The 15,866-nt window shown below is 45.4% G+C and overlaps 1 protein-coding gene across 1 annotated transcript in view; it reads left to right on the top strand.

The window, feature by feature from the left end:
• svep1 (sushi, von Willebrand factor type A, EGF and pentraxin domain containing 1) overlaps window positions 1-15,866 on the top strand; it is a 204,790-nt gene that overhangs the window by 134,418 nt on the left and 54,506 nt on the right. Inside the window, exons 37-39 of the mRNA XM_067983570.1 lie at window positions 2,010-2,682; window positions 4,985-7,848; window positions 11,342-11,570. Coding sequence (XP_067839671.1) covers window positions 2,010-2,682; window positions 4,985-7,848; window positions 11,342-11,570 — 3,766 coding nt within the window. The remainder of the gene's footprint in view (window positions 1-2,009; window positions 2,683-4,984; window positions 7,849-11,341; window positions 11,571-15,866) is intronic.

Here is a 15,866-nt window from a genome sequence, read left to right as displayed (position 1 = left end):
CTCGAGCCTGTTCCGCCATTCCATCAGATCATGGCTGATCTGTACCTCAACTCCATTTACTCCATATCCCTTGACACCCTTACCCAACAAAAATCTATCGATCTCGGTCTTGAACACTCCAATCGACCCCCAAAACTTTTCCTTTTATCTCCTCTGCAGATTGTACGTTGTGTCAGTTCTGCTCTGTGTGTCCTCAGGCCAAACATCCCACTTAACAAAAGATAAAATTTTATCCCAATCTGATTTTTATGTGTATTCTGGGGGAAAGACATCCAGATTTCTACTACCCATTGTGTGAAAAAATGCTTCCTGATTTCTCTCCCGAACGGTCTAGCTCTAATTTTAAGATTATGTCTCCACGTTCTCGATTTCCCTTCACCGGAGGAATTAGTTTCTCCGTATCCACCTTATCGAATCCTTACGACATTTTAAACACCTCGATCAGATCACCCCTCAATCTTCTATACTCAAGGGAATACAAGCCAAGTGTATGTAACCTGTCCTCATAATTTAACCCTCTAAGCCCCCAGTTCAATGTACTTTAATAATCTAGGAATTTGGGTGAGGAGGGGAGGAAAGCTTCCCATTCCCTTCCCTTTCCCCCAACACCAGTATGGCTTTAACTGTCAAAACTTTATTCAATCAACATTATCTTCCTGTAGCAATGATTAATGTGCAAATAACTTGGACCACATATAGAAAGTGGAATATTACATGAATATTTTTTGAAAACAAATTATAAGCTGCATTTATTATAAGTATATTTATGCACTAATGTTGCTAATCAGGCATCGTTTATGAAATAAAATTATGACAAAATAATGACCTCTATACTCTTATCACAAAATACAGCATGATACAAATCGGGGGAAAAAAATGGCATTTGGTACATGAGAACTCAGAATGAGACTGCAATATAATTTAACTTTATTTCTGATATGCCTCTGTGAAGCACCTTGGGATATTTTTCTATATTAAAGGCGCCAAATAAATGCAAGTTGCCATTGTTTAAAGGGCGTGCTTACAATTACAGTGCCCACAGAACAGCGGGTGGGTTTGTGCGAACGCGATTTGCCTGCTTTACGTGATGGCCGCTATAAAGGCATAGCATATTTCAGTAATCAACAAGATTGTTCCTTCTGTGTAGCTCTATTCTGACCTGTGGCTTTACTTAAACTGCAGTCAGTTTACAAACCATAATCCCCCACATCACTTAGAGGGGATTAGAAAGGCTTAACTACACAGAAGGTGCATTAATGAGGTGTTATCAACTCATGTTTATTTGTGCATTCAGTGCGCCTTAACGAGGTGCAAACAAGTGAGGAAGCACAGATATTTCTGCCCGAAATAAACGGAGCAACTTAGAAATTGACATGAGTGTGAATGAATAATGAAAGAAAGAACCTGCATTTATATAGCACCTTTCATGACCTCAGGATGTCTCAAAGTGCTTTATAGCCAACGAAGTACTTTTGAAGTGTAGTCACCATTGTAATATAGAAAACACAGCATCCAATTTGCAAGCTCGCACAAACAGCAACGTGATAATGACCAGATAATCTGTTTCAGATGTTAGTTGAGGGATAGATATTGGCCAGGTCACTAGGGCGAACTCCTTTGCTCTTCTTTGGAATAGTGCCTATGGGATCTTTTACATCCACCTGAGAAGGCAGACGGGGCCTCGGTTTAATATCTCATCTGAAAGGCGGCACCTCCGACAGTGCAGCACTCTCCTTTGTACTCGCACCAGGGAGTATCAGCCTAGATTCTGTGCTCAAGTCTCTGGAGTGGGGCTTGAACCCTCGACCTATCGTGAACTTAGAGGTAAGAGTGCTACCCACTGAGCCATGGCTGACACCTGTTATCAGCTGGTTATCGCTTCTTGGCTGACATAATCGACTGCCCGTTTTAAATGTGGTCGTTTCCAGTGGTGGGGACTGTACATTGATCCTTGTTCCAGTGCCCAGTGTAACCTTCCTTCTGGTCTCCCATTTATTTTGTCGTTGCAGTTATACTTTGATTGGGTCGGAGAGCAAGGAATGCCTGGCCAGTGGAGAGTGGAGTCACAGTGCCCCGCAGTGTGTTCCTCTGTCATGTGGCCCAGCTCCCAATATTGACCACGCGCTGCCCGAGTCCGGTCACCAGCTGTACGGGGACATTGCAATCTATTACTGCACGGACGGGCACAGCATAGCGGGCAACTCGCAGCTGGTCTGCAACTCCAAAGGGAAGTGGGCACCCCCCGACGGCCAGGCGATGCCCCACTGCATCGCGGACTTTTGCAGGAAGCCGCTGTTCGTGCCCTACGCTATTTTGGAGACCATTAACAAGGAGAAGTTTGCCGCCGGCTCGCAGGTCAGTTACAAGTGCACGGAGGGCTTCGTGCTGAACACCTCCGCTTCGATCGAGTGCGTCCGAGGCGGCCAGTGGAGACCGTCTCCCTTTAGCATACAGTGCATCCCCGTCCGCTGCGGGAAGCCCCCGAGCATTGAGCGAGGGCAGGTGAGCGGAACCAATTACAGCTTCGGGGCCGTCGTGGCGCACAGTTGCAACACAGGCTTTTACGTTAAGGGGGAGAAGAAACGAACGTGTCAGGCTGATGGAGAATGGAGCGGCCAGCTGCCAAGCTGCCAGCCGGTGTCGTGTGGGGAGCCTCCTCAGATTGCAAACGGGAACGTCGAGGTACCTTATCAATAACATTATACTTTATGATCATTCGATTGTTAGATTTAACTTGGAGAAACCATATAAAATGATCTCTTTCGCTGTCTTTCATAGGATTGTAGAATGATACAGCACAGAAGGAGGCCATTCAGCCCATCGTGCCTGTGCCGGCTCTCTGAAAGAGCTATCCAATTAGTCCCATTCCCCCCACCCCGATCTCTGACCCTCCCCAACGATCGTGGACCCCAGCGATACCCCCAAATCCCAACACCGCCCCCCTCCCGTGACTGACTGCCGATCCCTCTCCCCCTGACTGACCCCCATGCCCACCGGTGCTTTCCCCATAGTACTGCAAATTTTTCCCCTTCAAGTATTTATCCAATTCCCTTTTGAAAGTTACTATTGAATCTGCTTCCACCGCCCTTTCAGGCAGTGCATTCCAGATCATAATAACTCACAGCGTAAAAAAAAATCTCCTCATCTCCCCACTGGTTCTTTTGGCAATTACCTTAAATCTCTGTCCTCTGGTTATTGACTATTCTGCTATTGGAAACAGTTTCTCCTTATTTACTCTATCCAAACCCTCTATGATTTTGAATACCTCTATCAAATCTCCCCTTAACCTTCTCTGCTCTAAGGAAAATAATCCCAGCTTCTCCAGTCTCTCCACTTAACTGAAGTCCCTCATCTCTGGTACTATTCTAGTAAATCTCCTCTGCACCCTCTCCAAGGCCTTGACATCCTTGCTAAAGTGTGGTGCCCAGAATTGGACACAATGGGCATGATTTTGACCCCATGCTAGGAAGGGGGTGGGGGGGATGTCAAATTGCAGATGGGAAACCCAGAAGTACAGGTTTCCCAGACGTCCTTAAGATTTTGACATAAGGACGTCTTTTGCTTTTTTTTGTCGGTTTCCCATCTGACTGACCGGCTGGCCTCAGTCAGACGGGAGAGCAGCCAGGGAGAGAACGTGTTCAGGTAAGTCATCGGGTAAGTCTTTGATTGTATGGATCGGGGGGGGGGACACGACATGGGGGGGGGTATGTGGGGCACCGGTGGGCATGGGAGCACCGATGGGCATGGGGGCACGGGGGCATGGGTGGGTAGAGGGGCACCAGTGGGCATGGGGGTCCACAGGGGGGGAGGTGGAGGGAGTCAGTCAGGGGGAGAGGGATCGGCGGTCAGTCACGGGAGGGGGGCGGTGTTGGGATTTGGGCGTATTGCTGGGGTCCGCGATCGTTGGGGAGGGTCAGTGATCGTTGGGGGGGGGGCCGCGATCATTGGGGTGTCGCTGCAGGTAGGCTTGTTGGGCCTGGGAGAAGCACTCCTGCTCCTCCAGGCCCACATGCTGTGCCAGAAAGGTACTTACCTGCTGTTTCGGGCCTTCTCGCCTCCTCTCACGTGGCGTGAAGGAGAAGGCCCAGGAATCCTGGCCCCCAGGGGTTGAAATTGGAAACTCTGCAAAAATGGAGGCCTGCAGCCCCTCGTCCCGCCTCCATGGAAACCGGAAGTGGGCGTGTCGGGGAGGGTCCGAAATGGTTGCGATTTTTAATGCCCCCCCCTCCCCCAACCCACCGGTTTTTCAATGTTAAAATCGTGCCCAATACTCCAGGCCCACTGGGGCCTAACCAGTGATTTATAAAGGTTTAGCGTAACTTCCTTGCTTTTGTACTCTGCCTCTGTTTATAAAGCCCAGGATCCCATATGCCTTTTGAACTGCCTTCTCAACTCGTCCTGCCACCTTCAAAGGTTTGTGTATGTATACTCCCAGGTCTCTCTGTTCCTGCACCCCCTTTAAAATTGTACTACTTTCATCTTAAAGAAAGAAAGAACCTCAGGACGTCTCAAAGTGCTTTACAGCCAATGAAATACTTAATGAAGTGTAATCACTGTTGTAATGTAGGAAACCCGGCAGCCAATTTGCACACAGCAAGATCCCACAAACAGCAAAACTTAATGGTAATTCTTGCGGTTTTTAAACCTGCAGGTTCTGTATCACAGTAATGGTTACTTTTTAATCTTGTGTGACAATGCCTTAAGATAAAAGTTTCAATAATATTGCTCACAGTTGAATATAATATAATGTGACATAACATTAATTTTTCCTAGTATCTGATTTTAACAGTCCAATCTGAGATGAACTTAAAAGGGCTTGATGGACTTGATAAGATTGTTGGTATTTTGCAAATAAAATTTCTTAATGTATTCATCATATATGAAGGTTCTTTTACTCTTAAAAAATAGCTAAATTGGCTAGAAAAGCTGTCTCAGATGCAGGTAAATAGATAATGAATTCCTTGTTCTTCTTCTTGGACTGCAGATAAAGAATGGTATACTGTTTCAGGACCAAGTCAGGTATCATTGTAATCATGGTTATCAATTGGTGGGGAGTCCAGTTCGTATCTGCCAGGGTAATCGACACTGGCACAGCGAATCATCACCATCCTGCGTCCTTGTGAACTGTGGGAGGCCTCCAGCCGTTAAACATGGGCACTTCAAAGGGCCAGACTCTGGTCTAGACTCGCGAGTTGAACTGTATTGCGAGGAAGGTTATGCGCTCTCTGGAAATGCGGTACTGACATGCCAGAAAGATGGGAAGTGGAGTGGGAACCAACACCCAGAGTGCATTCCACTGAGGTGCCCAGAACCACCGCCGGAGAATCATCTGATCGTCCGAGAGACAAATAAGAGCGGGATTATCCAGCTGGAGTGCACGGAGGGCTACATTTTAGAGGGGCCTTCGATTTTAAAGTGCCTGGCCTCTCAGCAGTGGAATGACTCCTTCCCCGCTTGTAAGCCTGTGGTTTGCGGGAAGCCCCCAGAGGTCCAGTACGGAGATGTTTTAGTTTCTGACCTTTACTTCGGCAGCATTGCCAACTACACCTGTACCGATGGATTTGTGTCAAAGGGAAAGCCGTTCCTAACCTGCCAAGCCAACCGAACCTGGGGCCTCCCAGTGCCAGAATGCGTCCCTGTGGAGTGCCCACAGCCTGAGTCGATCGAGAATGGAATTGTAGATGTACAGGGCCTCACCTATCTTGGCAATGCCGTGTACACGTGCAAGCCAGGCTTCCGTTTAATAGGAAACACCACCGTTGTGTGTGGCGAAAATGGTGAATGGCTATGGGGAAAGCCAATCTGTAAGCCAATTGAATGCCCCACTCCCCAAAAAGTAACAAACGGCAGAGCTTTGTTTGAGAAATTATATTACCGAGATACCGTCACGTATGTGTGCAATACAGGCTTTCAGTCAGAAGGCCAGGAAAAACTGACTTGTTTGGAGACGGGTCAGTGGAACGCAAAGGCCCCTGTTTGCAAGCTCATCAAATGTGACCCACCACAGCTTATAGAAAATGGTTTTGTTGAAGGCTCTGATTATAGCTTTGGTGCTCTCATTTTCTACAGCTGCTTTCCTGGTTTTCATTTAATTGGCAATGCCATGCACATCTGTGAAGAATCGTCATGGTCTAGTGCCCTCCCTCACTGTGTGCCCGTGGACTGTGGCCTACCACCTCACATAGATTTTGGTGGATATGAGGTAACCCAAAATCAGGATGGACATGATAACGAAGGACTTGAGAGCTATGTACGGTCAGATGATCAAAGAAGTGGCTACGACACCACGACCAACTTCCTCACTTCAGACGTTGGGTCTAAGAAAGGAATTCTGACTTCCGCTTCTGAGCAAATGCCACAACTGAACTCCAGGAACGACAAAGAAATAGGGAATACTCCATCGAACATGGATCTTCTGCAGACATCAGAGTTCTTGTGTGGAACTGTGATCCATTATTACTGTTACAAGAGCTATGAGCTGGTGGGATCTCACATACTGGAATGCCAAGAAGATGGAACATGGAATGGAGGTGCGCCCTCCTGTATACTGATCGAGTGTGAGCTACCAGTTAATCTAGAAAATGGATACATCAGGTTTTCAAGCAATCTGCTTGGAAGTGTGGTACAATATGGATGTGATCCTGGCCATGAACTTGTTGGCTCAGCTACCGGATACTGTACTTCAAGTAGTGAATGGAGTACTGAGCCTCCGGTCTGTCAGCTGGTGTCATGCGGGGCCCCGCACCAAATTGCAAATGGCTTGGCGAAGGGCGGTAACCACACTTACAGGAGCGTGATATTTTATGAATGCAGCTCTGGATTTTTATTAGCCGGGCCTGTAAGAAGAACCTGTCAAGGTAATAAAGAATGGGATGGCGAAGAGCCTCAATGTGTCCCGATCTCCTGCGGGTTACCCCCCATTCCTGACAATGGCAACATGACCGGGATGAATTATACATTCCAGAGCCTGGTGAATTATAGCTGCAATAAGGGATTCCTGATTGAGGGAGATTTGACTCGTACCTGTCTTGCTAACGGAAGCTGGAGTGGAGAGATGCCAGAATGCAAGTTGGCCATGTGTCCACCGCTAGTTGACATACCAAACGGGCAAATCGCCGGTTCAGAATTCACACCTGGAAAAGAAATTCAAGTCCATTGTAAGGATGGTTACGTATTACACGGTATGGCGAGCCTTACATGCCAGGCAGATGGAACGTGGAGTGAAGAGCCACCACACTGCGTGCCCATCAACTGTGGACCCCCAGAAGATATCTCCTACGGGTTTATAAATGGGTCTAGCTTCAGATTCGGTGACTCTGTAAAGTATCTATGCTTTGTCGGACACGGACTGATAGGAAGTTCAGTTAGGTACTGCCTTCAGAACGGCTCATGGAGTGACAGTGTTCCAAAGTGTGAACCTTGCAAATGTCAACACCCAGTCATCCATAATGGATTTACTATAAGTCAAGATATCAGCTGTGGAAGCTTAATAACCTTCCAGTGCAAGGAGGGGTTCAAGTTGCTGGGCCCCTCCCAAGTTCTCTGTGAAGCTGGAGGGAAGTGGAATTCAAGCCTTCCCTATTGTGGCCGGATTTCATGTGGCGCTCCTCCATTGATAAGCAATGCATTCTTCAACGGAAGCAGTTCCTTGCATGAAAACGCCATAACCTACAACTGTTTGCCTGGCTACACCATGAAGGGGAAGGCAGAGGTGTTCTGCACAGAGAAAGGCAAATGGAGTCAACCATATCCTACATGTGTGCCGCTGATCTGTGGCCCACCTCCACCATTACAGAATGCTGTTATTATAGGAGGCCTGTACACATTCGGGAATAGAATTCATTACAGGTAAGGACTAAATTCACTTGCATGTATTTTTTAATGTTGTCTCCTTACATCAATCGTATCGTTTCCTGGCATTGATGCAAGGCTAATAGATCAATGATTGCCTGGGTCCAATATGTCCCTTTTTAAAATATAGATGGCACATCTTGGTTAGACCACACTTGGAGCACTGTGCACAGTTCTAGTCTCCGTATTATAAAAAGGATATAGAGGCACTGGAGAAGGTGCAAAAAAGATTCACAAGGATGATACCAGAACTAAGAGGTTATACCTATCAGGAAATATTGAACAGGCTGGGACTCTCTTCTCTAGAAGAAGAGAAGGCTGAGGGGTGACCTAATAGAGGTCTTTAAGATTATGAAAGGGTTTGATAGGTTAGATGTAGAGAAGATGTTCCCACTTGGGGGGGAGACCAAAACTAGGGATCATAAATAGAAGATAGTCACCAATAAATCCAATAGGGAATTCAGGAGAAACTTCTTTACCCAGAGAGTGGTGAGAATGTGGAACTCGCTACCACAAGGAGTAGTTGAGGCGAATAGTATAGATGCATTTAAGGGGAAGCAAGATAAACACATGAGGAAGAAAGGAATAGAAGGATATGTTGATAGGGTGAGATGAATAGGGGTGGGAGGAGGCTCGTGTGGAGCATGGACCGAATGGCCTGTTTCTGTGTTGTACATTCTATGTAATTCTATGCTTCCAAGCCTCCATAACCTCCCCAGTACCCAGTGAGGTTTTTTGTATTATGTAGCCAGTGCCCGACAAATTTCCTTCTCGGTGTTCAACTTTGGACCTCCTGGGTCTGTGGAGGTATTGTCCATAAGAAGTTGTATTAGGGGGATCTAGTGATGATTCTTTCTCCAATTTTGTTTCCCTCCTCTGTGTAAGGAAGCATGAAGCTTCCACTCGGTGCATCCTCATGCACTGACGCAGCTGATACTGAAAGCTCAGGGATGTGGGACGTCAAAAGGTTACAGGTGAAAATCCAGAGACTGCCACTCTGTGGGGCTCATTCTCACTTCCGACTGGGGTGTAAAACTGGCGGCAGTAGATCGACCACCTGTTATATACCCTACCCAATTCTCTTCAACGGAAAGGAGAATCTGGCGCAGTGTATAAAGGGCAGCCCATCCGCTCACGCAGTTTTAAAACCCCCTCATCGAAAGTGAAAATTACTCCCAGTGTCTCTTTGCAACATTAATGCCCTGTGCCTCCTAAATGCCTTTTCCTTATTTTGAATCGTGAAGACTAATGTCCTTTAAGAATGCATAGTCAGTAATTTAGTTCAGAAATCTGGTCAATTTGCATTGGGTTTCTGAGCGCAAGTCATTAACGCAACTTAGAAACAGTTGTGATCCCACCACCGATCCACCCCTGGGACATCCTACTCGTTATTTCCCCTCCATCCTGGCATAAAAATATCATTGTTCTCCATCTTTCAACCAATTGGGTTTTTTTTCGTACCCAAGTTTTGCTCTGAATCCCCACAGCTTTGAGCCTAACTAACAGCCTTTTGTGTGGATCATTGTCAAATACCTTCTGGAGGTCTGGGTACAACATGTCGTAGGGCCTACCACAACCCACTTGGGATGTCACTTCCTCAAAGACGTCAAGGAGGTTAATCAGGCAGGATCTTCTCTTCTGAATCCATGTTGAGTGTACTGTACAAGTAATCTTCAAGTTTACACCTGATCGATACCAATATTTTACATAGGATTGAAATAAGATTAATGGGTCTGTAGTTACCTGTGTCCAAATTGTCACCCTTTTTGAATATGGGTACTATATTAACCTGCTTCCAATCTCCTGGTATCTCCCAGTGTTTAGTGACGCCCTCATAATGATCAACAATGCCCATAAATCTACTCCATAGACTCCTTATAGCAGATGTTTCTTCATTTCAATTTTCTCATTTTGTTTTAATCTAAATTTACTTTACATAGAATTCACAGCACAGCAACAGGCCATTTGGCCTAACTGATCTGTGCCAGTGTTTATGCTCCACACGAGCCTCCTCCCACCTTATTTCATCTAACCCTATCAGCATATCCTTCTATTCCTTTCTCCCTCATGTACTTATCTAGCTTCCCCTTAAATGCATCTTTGCTATTCACCTCAACTACACCTTGTGGTAATGAGTTCCACATTCTAACCACTCTCTGGGTAAAGAAGCTTCTCCTGCATTCCTTATTGAATTTATTAGTGACTATCTTATATTTATGGTCTCTAGTTTTAGACTTCTCCACAAGTGGAAACATCATCTCTAAAATTATGACAGGGTTTGATAGGGTAGATGTTATGACCTCTATTAGGTCACCCCTCAGACTTCTTTTTTCTAGAGAAAGGAGCCCCAGCCTGTTCAGTCTTTGCTGATCATTGTACTCTCTCGGTTCTGGTATCATCCTTGTAAATCTTTCAAGACAGAAGCATATTTCATTTCCTTTGCCAGCCATTCTTCTCATTTATTTTATTCCCTCCCTCCTCTCCTTAACTTTCTCCGGGCTGCAGAACGGTATTTAGATAACAGAGTGGGCAGACAATTTACTCCCAGATCTCTGAATAAACCTATACTTGAACTCCACGCTGGAGGTTCAGGGAGACTGCCCTGGGTGAGTTGCCCTAACAACAACAACAACTACTACTACTACTACTTGCATTTATATAGTGCCTTTAACATCTTAAAACCTCCCAAGGTGCTTCACAGGAATGTTATCAGATAAAAATTGACACCAAGCAACGCAAGGAGGTATTAGGGCCGGCGACCAAAAGCTTGGTCAAAGAGGTCGGTTTTGAGGGATGTCTTAAAGACGGTGAGGTTTAGGGAGGGAATTCCAATGCTTGGGGCATAGGCAGCTGAAGGCACGGCCGCCGATGGAGGGGCGGTGGAAATCGGCAGTGCACATGAGGCTATAATTGGAGGAGCCAGAGATCTCGGAGGGGTGTTGGGCTAGAGGAGGTCACAGAGATAGGGAGGGGGGGGGCGAGGCCGTGGAGGGATTTGAACGCAAACAGGAGAATTTCGTTCCCTCTTTCAACTATCCCTCTGATCCAGGGGAAAGCACCTGGTCTATAGGTGGAATCAAGAACTTGCCAGATTGGGAATCTGTACCCATGGTGCAGTGATGCACCAAGATTATCTGTCGCTGTTCCAAATTATGCCAGTATGTTGCCCAGAAATTGATCTCTTGCCATAAATATTTCCACATCCTCCAGATGGATTTAATCTACTGATTATTACCTGCATTCTTCCCATCTGCCATCTGATGGTGCTCAGCAGTGCTCCTGTTGGACATATTTAGATGGGCAACCATTGCCTAATTATTACTTTTGTACTGAAATCAAACAAGACAATGTTGCCTATTTTTGGTCAGTCATTATTGAATATTAATATTGCATATAAAATCATACTTTTGTAGAAAATTCAAGAATTGAAACACAAAAATTTCAACTTTGGCAAAAATAACTTGTGCAAATCATATGCCTTTTCCTGCAGATGTTTAGAGGGCTATGTAATGGAATCTGAGAGAGATACACTAGTGTGTTTAGAAGATGGCTCTTGGTCCACTCATAATATTATCTGCAAACCACAGACCTGCCCTCTGCCATTCACCAATGAGGCAAATGTTGTTGTCTCTGGAACAGAATTTACAGTCAATGAAAGTATTATCATCTCGTGTAAAGAAGGGCACAGAATGTCAGGAGCAAACCTATCTACCTGCCAGGTAAGGTCTGTCAGCAATATTTTTTTTAGGTATGAAAAGAATTCTGTAGGAATGCATTAGATTTGCTCATGGCATATTATTCTTCCTATAACAGTTTGCAAGTATGTATGATTATTCTTATTAAGCTGTGTTACTGCCGGCTCTGTAAAGTTACAGGACATACAATTAGTAGGAATGCTGTCGTCATACAGCCAGGTGTTGTGGCTAAGAGGTTCCATTCTTCTTGCAACGTGAAAAAGAAAAGAAAAAACTTGCATTTATATAGCGCCTTTCACAACCTCAGGTTGTCCCAAAGCACTTTACAGCCAATGAGGTACTTTTTGAAGTGTGGTCACTGTTGTAATGTAGGAAGCGCAGCAGCCAATTTGTACACAGCAAGATCCCACAAACAGCAATGTGGCAATGACCAGATAACCTGTTTTTAGCGATGTTGGTTGAGGGATAAATGTTGGTCAGGACACCGGGGAGAACTCCCCTGCTCTTCTTCAAAATAGTGCCGTGGGATCTTTCACATCCAGCTTAGAGGGGAGACGGGGCCTTGGTTTAGCATCTCATCTGAAAGGCGGCACCTCCGACAGTGCAGCACTCCCTCAGTACTGCACTGGGAGTGTCAGCCTGGATTTTGTGCTCAAGTCTCTGGAGTAGGGCTTGCAACCCACAACCTTCTGACTCAGAGGTGAGGGTGCTACCACTGAGCCACAGGAGGCTAGCAGCTGGGACTGAGGTACTAGCAATGTTGCTGAACATTGATTCCAATATGATATTTAAACATGGTATCAAACTGGCCATGATGTATATTATCTGTTTGTACTTTTTCATTTTCGTACCAGGCAATGAGTGGCCTAACCGCAGTTCTTAAAGAGACCATTGATAACACTCAAGAAACAGGCCAAAAGTTTTGTTGGGAGAATATTTGTGGGGCCAGGACGAACAGGATGGATCCTCCTAGCTCCACAAAAATACTTGGGCCACTTCCGGGCTATGCTCGATCCCCTCCAGGATCGGCTCCTCCCCGCCCCCCCCCCCCCCCGCTCCCCCGACCCCAACTTAACAGCCGGCTCAACGTGGGAGCTGCCCGATTGCTCGCCCTTCCACAGCAGGCAAGCTTTAGCGAGCATCAATGCCCGTTCGGTCCCTGCAGCTCGTCGGTGACATTCACCCGAGGCCCAAGCTGGAAAATGGTTCGGGCCTCCCGACACCGGCTTTGGGCAGGCAGCTGTGCCCGCTCCGCCAGCTTGGTGTCCTGTTTCAGGCAGAAGAGGAAAATCGCCCGCATAGTTCTGTTGGCCAGACTGAGCTATCTTGTAATTCGTGCACCATTTTCAAAGCTCCAGAGTGATTGGTGATTCGGCTATGAAAAAGTGTTATAAATTTAATCATCACTTGACTGTTGATATCAGGAAGGCCATGTGCAGCATTATAACGGAGCATGGTAACTTAAGATGAACAAGTGAATAGGTCTGGTCTCCATATTCTAAAAATGATATAGAGGCACTGGAGAAGGTGCAAAAAATGATTTGCTAGGATAATACCAGAACTGTACGGTTATACCTATCAGGAAAGATTGAACAGGCTGGGGCTCTTTTCCCTAGAAAAGAGAAGACTGAGGGGTGACGTGATAGAGGTCTTTAAGATTGTAAAAGGGTTTGTTAGGGTAGACATAGAGAAGATGTTTCCACTTATGGGGGAGACCAGAACAAGGGGCCATAAATATAAGAGAGTCACTAATAAATCCAATAGGGAATTCAGAAGAAACTTCTTTACCCAGAGAGTAGTTAGAATGTGGAACTCGCTACCACAAGGAGTAGTTGAGGCGAATAGCATAGATGCATTTAAGGGGAAGCTGGATAAGCACATGAGGGAGAAAGGAATAGAGGGATATATTAATGGGATTAGATGAAGAAGGGTAGGAGGAGGCTCATGTGGAGCATAAACACAGCATAGACCTGTTGAGCCGAATGGCCTGTTTCTGTGCTGTAAATTCTACATAATTCTATGTAAATAATCAATTCCTTGATATATATATATATATATATATGTCGTTCCCATCTGTCTGAAGGCAACTAAATCAATTAACTCCCATAACTGTAGAAACAATTTAGTAAGCAGATTTAACATCTGGGAGCACTTGGGTTGCCAACTCTGGCTGGATGTTTCATCACATGACCTCCTGCCACCAATCGTCTCACTCAGCAAAACAGCCCTTTTTTTCCTCCCCATCTCCCATATTTTTTACAATTAAGAAACAAAAGGGTTAAATAAAATGAAGAAAAAACGCATTATTTTTTAATTACTCATATGATTTTTCTCCCGGGTTTTTGCTTGCAGCAGTGACCTAGAGATTAATCTTTCATTCCTGGAGACTCCAGGGCAATCCTGGAGGGTTGGCAACCCCCAGGTAGTACCAATCCATATCTACGACAGCTGCAATTTCTGCGTAAGGGGTGACCGAAAATGCCTGTGAAGACACAACGGGAGCTGGCAGCTCGCCGCGATTATTTTAGATGAGGACCAATTTCTCGTGATCCTCTGGCATCCATTGTCGGGCTCAGGGATCACTTGAAAACTGGCCTAAGCGAAATTCTAGGCCTTAGAGTTCCATTCAAAGCAAATAATGGGAAGTGAACCAGGACATGATCCTTAATCTTCTCCCCTGAATTATTTGCATACAATGCTCTAAATAAAATTCTATTACAAAGAAAAGCAGTTTATTTAAGGTAATTGGCAAAAGAGCCATAGGGGGAGATGACAAGAGTTTTTTTTTACAAAGCGAGTTATTATGATCTGGAATTCACTGCCTGAAAGGTGGTGGAAACAGATTCAATTGTAATTTTCAAAAGGGAATTGGATAAATACTTGAAGGGGAGAAAATTGCACGGCTTTGGGGAAAGAGCAGGATCTAATTGGATAGCCCTTTCAAAGAGCCGGCACAGGCACGGTGGGGCGAATGGCCTCCTTTTGTGCTGTATGATTCTATGATTGAAACATAAGTTAAGCAGGTTATTCACTTGATGTAAAACACTGGGGACAAATGCACTGCCCACTTTTTAAATACATTAAGGTGACATGGTTCCGACAATACACATTGGTGTTCTGCAATTATTCAGTAGATGCAAAATCGTCGAGAACAGAAAGGCCCGGTTCAATTCCTGGTCTGCGCTGTGTTTGTTGATTTCACCCGCGATTAGGCCCAACCATTTTGCATTCCTCTCCCCTGCCCAGACAATGACGCTTGTCACCTCAGTTCACATTGGAAGGATTGCCACGTCCATGAGGACTGCTGGTGCTTCTAGCCAATTTTTTCCTCCTAGGCAAGGGACACAAAGGTCAGCTGTGGCTCAGTGGGTAGCACTCTCGCCTCTGAGTTAGCAAGTCATGGGTTCACATCCCACTACAGCGACTTGAGCACAAAAATCTAGGATTATACTCCAGTGCTAGTACTGAGGGGGTGCTGCACTGTCAGATGTGTGCCGTCTTTCGGATGAGATGTTAAACTGAGGCCCCTCAGGTGGATGTGAAACTATGTCTGCCCTCTCAGGTGGATGTAAAAGATCCCCTGACACTACTTTGAAGAAGAGTGGGGGAGTTCTCCCTGGTAACCTGGTCAATATTTACCCCTCAAATAACATCACTTGTCATTATCACATTGCTGTTTGTGGGATCTTGCTGTGTGCAAATTGGCTGCTGCATTTCCTACATTACAACATTGACTCTAATGTGCTTTTGGGGCGTCCTGAGATTGTGAAAGGCCTCATATAAATCTTTTGGTTGTGGTGTCTCACCATTACCAGGACTGAGTTCCTCTAAGTTAGCGCAGACTAGGGACTGAACCTGAAATCTCCCTGTGTCTCTCAGTACCACACAACACAGGGCATTTATTCTTCAAGTCATCAGAAATGCCCTATTGTTTTACACTTGTCAATGTCCTTGGATTTATAGTGATGCAGAGTTAACCCAACCAATAAAATAATCTTATAATCCAATGTTAAGTAATGAGATGATATTAAATTCTTTGATATAAAATGTTGCATAAAACATTTTTTCTTTAACTTGCACTGTGATCCTTCAAATCAATTAACATTGGCAAGACTTCTATTATTGAAAAAAAGGGATAGTGTTGCAGCTTCCTGGTGATCGGCAGTGAAATCCTGTACTGCTTCCAGTCAGATGGATAGTTCATTTCTTACACGCTGAAGGTATATAAATAATTCAAAGCATGTATCACAGGAAACCATTGTATGGGGTGGCCTTCCATAGGCATTGCATAGACTAAATCAAGCCCTACATAGTTGATGA

Source organism: Heptranchias perlo, chromosome 4 (genome assembly GCF_035084215.1).
Source record: "Heptranchias perlo isolate sHepPer1 chromosome 4, sHepPer1.hap1, whole genome shotgun sequence".
Taxonomy (NCBI): domain Eukaryota; kingdom Metazoa; phylum Chordata; class Chondrichthyes; order Hexanchiformes; family Hexanchidae; genus Heptranchias; species Heptranchias perlo.
The sequence above is the reverse complement of the archived record's forward strand: the minus strand, read 5'-3'. Positions and strand labels throughout refer to the sequence as shown.